The 3196-nt window shown below is 47.9% G+C and overlaps 1 protein-coding gene across 2 annotated transcripts; it reads left to right on the top strand.

Annotated features, from left to right (window-relative positions):
• Positions 1–1896: 1896 nt before the first annotated feature.
• LOC149922903 (uncharacterized) lies at positions 1897–2748 on the top strand. 2 transcript variants are annotated; one of them, XM_090163553.1, is made up of 2 exons: positions 1897–2278; positions 2430–2748. In XM_090163553.1, the coding sequence occupies exons 1-2, from the start codon at positions 2071–2073 to the stop codon at positions 2660–2662; spliced, it is 441 nt and encodes a 146-aa protein (XP_090019679.1). In that variant the 5' UTR covers positions 1897–2070; the 3' UTR covers positions 2663–2748. The 2 variants fall into 2 exon arrangements, with proteins under 2 accessions (XP_090019679.1, XP_090019678.1); XM_090163552.1 differs by having other exon boundaries at positions 1901–2278; positions 2382–2748.
• Positions 2749–3196: the final 448 nt, after the last annotated feature.

The raw sequence follows: 3196 nt of genomic DNA, 5'->3' as shown, positions 1-3196 counted from the left end.
TCCGATCCGCAGACCGCACCGTGAGCGGCACCTCGCTTTTCAGGGGCGAGGGAGAAAACCACCGGGCGATATAGTATGTGATACGAAAACAGAACGGGATACGGTTGTCCGAAAATCCCCAGTCCGATCCGCAGACCGCACCGTCAGCGGCACCTCGCTTTTCAGGGGCGAGGGAGAAAACCGCCGGGCGATATAGTATGTGATACGAAAACTGAACGGGATACGGTTGTCCGAAAATCCCCAGTCCGATCCGCAGACCGCACCGTCAGCGGCACCTCGCTTTTCAGGGGCGAGGGAGAAAACCACCGGGCGATATAGTATGTGATACGAAAACAGAACGGGATACGGTTGTCCGAAAATCCCCAGTCCGATCCGCTGACCGCACCGTCAGCGGCACCTCGCTTTTCAGGGGCGAGGGAGAAAACCACCGGGCGATATAGTATGTGATACGAAAACAGAACGGGATACGGTTGTCCGAAAATCCCCAGTCCGATCCGCTGACCGCACCGTCAGCGGCACCTCGCTTTTCAGGGGCGAGGGAGAAAACCACCGGGCGATATAGTATGTGATACGAAAACAGAACGGGATACGGTTGTCCGAAAATCCCCAGTCCGATCCGCTGACCGCACCGTCAGCGGCACCTCGCTTTTCAGGGGCGAGGGAGAAAACCACCGGGCGATATAGTATGTGATACGAAAACAGAACGGGATACGGTTGTCCGAAAATCCCCAGTCCGATCCGCAGACCGCACCGTCAGCGGCACCTCGCTTTTCAGGGGCGAGGGAGAAAACCACCGGGCGATATAGTATGTGATACGAAAACAGAACGGGATACGGTTGTCCGAAAATCCCCAGTCCGATCCGCTGACCGCACCGTCAGCGGCACCTCGCTTTTCAGGGGCGAGGGAGAAAACCACCGGGCGATATAGTATGTGATACGAAAACTGAACGGGATACGGTTGTCCGAAAATCCCCAGTCCGATCCGCTGACCGCACCGTCAGCGGCACCTCGCTTTTCAGGGGCGAGGGAGAAAACCACCGGGCGATATAGTATGTGATACGAAAACAGAACGGGATACGGTTGTCCGAAAATCCCCAGTCCGATCCGCAGACCGCACCGTCAGCGGCACCTCGCTTTTCAGGGGCGAGGGAGAAAACCGCCGGGCGATATAGTATGTGATACGAAAACTGAACGGGATACGGTTGTCCGAAAATCCCCAGTCCGATCCGCAGACCGCACCGTCAGCGGCACCTCGCTTTTCAGGGGCGAGGGAGAAAACCACCGGGCGATATAGTATGTGATACGAAAACAGAACGGGATACGGTTGTCCGAAAATCCCCAGTCCGATCCGCAGACCTCACCGTCATGCGTCAGCGGCGCCTTACTTTTCAGGGGCGAGGGAGAAAACCGCCGGGCGATATAGTATGTGATAAGAAAACAGAACGGGATACGGTTGTCCGAAAATCCCCAGTCCGATCCGCAGACCACACCGTCAGCGGCATCTCGCTTTTCAGGGGCGAGGGAGAAAACCACCGGGCGAAACGAAAAGGCCTTAGAGTTTTATTATAAAGTATAGATGCAAATGTAAGTCACTTTAAAACCTCAAAAATTTCCAAAGATTCAATAAATTTAACTTAGACAAAGTAAAAAATACAAAATAAGATAACCAAAACGGGCCTGGACTTCAATAAAAATGGCGGTTTTAATGATCCTTAAACAGAAAAAAAATTGTCTTTCATCTATTTTCTCCTTTGTTTTTTATTTATTTAGTAAATTACTGTTGTAAGGTTTACATAGGTTTAGTAGTGACAAACCAAAATTATACATTATAAAGAAATTGTATGGTTTACTTAAATTTCACTTGTTAGTTAATCGGCGTTTCAAGGTTACGCTGGATCATTCCAGGCGCATAGCGACGACTACGCGCGTGAATTACGAATTGGGCGCGAGATAATTTGTGAAATTTCAAAGCAATCTTAAAAAGGCTTATAAACCGTCTCAAAATTCGAAGCATCAGTTCATTCGAAACTCGATCAAAATTTCTAAAGTTTAAAAATTGAAAACACGAAGATGGATACAGTCGAGCCCCACGTTTTGAAAAATATTCAACCTTCAGTAAAATATTTGGAGTGGTGGCCGAGAAAATTTCAAAACATCTCTGGACCTATAGCGTCAGCTATTGGTCTCATCATTGCCAGTTTATTCGCGTGTTTCAGCTGCCTTTGGTCAGGAAGAACCCCAAAGGTACAAGAACCTGAGGAACGAGACGATGGCCCAGGTAATCTCATTCATTCGTGGATAGCGGTGTCGTTACGAAATTGGCAACGCCTCTGTCGAAATGTCATCTTCGTAACCACAATGACATTAAATGTAATTCTTAGATGATGACTCTTTATCGAATTCGGACTCGATGGATACCTTATTGTCAGACTCTATGGTGCCTACGGAATGGACTGGTTCATCCATCGACACTGATGTCAATGATTTCGGCTCCGTAACCGACAACGAAGACGAGAGCGACTCGTCCAATAACACTCTGGCAGGTGGGGATGGCGACGACCCGTTTTTCCGTTCATCTTCGGGGGTACAAGGACTACAAGACGTCTGGAGATGGCTGGAGACGGTTGAACCGAACGCGGAAGAAACTGATGAATCCATTTAAATAAATTGTTTCGTCGAAAATGACTTTGCTATTCGCTTAAAGACGCTCAAAATTTTAATACCTAATAAACCCAAAATTAAATATTAGTCAGAGTTATTCAAGTAAAGTTTTGTTAGTAAAGAGGTTAAGAGTGTAGGGGGGGTACTTGCAGACGTTCCTTAGCGCGTACAGGTTGCACATTCTACACGTTTTTTGACGGTTTTCCGGTGCTGGCTTCATCTGTTTACTAATAGGGACTTTGCATGACGGCACGCCGTAACGTACCCATAGATATAAGAAACGTATATAAAGGTCTAGATAAAATATTTCAAAGGGAGTGAATACGGAGGTGACAGCTAGCAGAAACGCGTAATTTCTGCAGGCTGTCCTTAAGAGGCGCTATCTATCTCTAAGAAAGCTCGTGCTGTCGTCGCGAGAGCCATTGTCTCCTGCTTAAAAATTATACTAAAAGTCACCAACAGATGGTGTCTAAAGACTACGGCCTGCGGAAAGGTCAAGCACTTTGTACTAAAATGCTAAGAGAGCTCGCGCTCT

Source organism: Leiobunum rupestre, chromosome 11, assembly GCF_980474605.1.
Source record: "Leiobunum rupestre chromosome 11, qqLeiRupe1.1.hap1, whole genome shotgun sequence".
Classification (NCBI taxonomy): domain Eukaryota; kingdom Metazoa; phylum Arthropoda; class Arachnida; order Opiliones; family Sclerosomatidae; genus Leiobunum; species Leiobunum rupestre.
The sequence above is the reverse complement of the archived record's forward strand: the minus strand, read 5'-3'. Positions and strand labels throughout refer to the sequence as shown.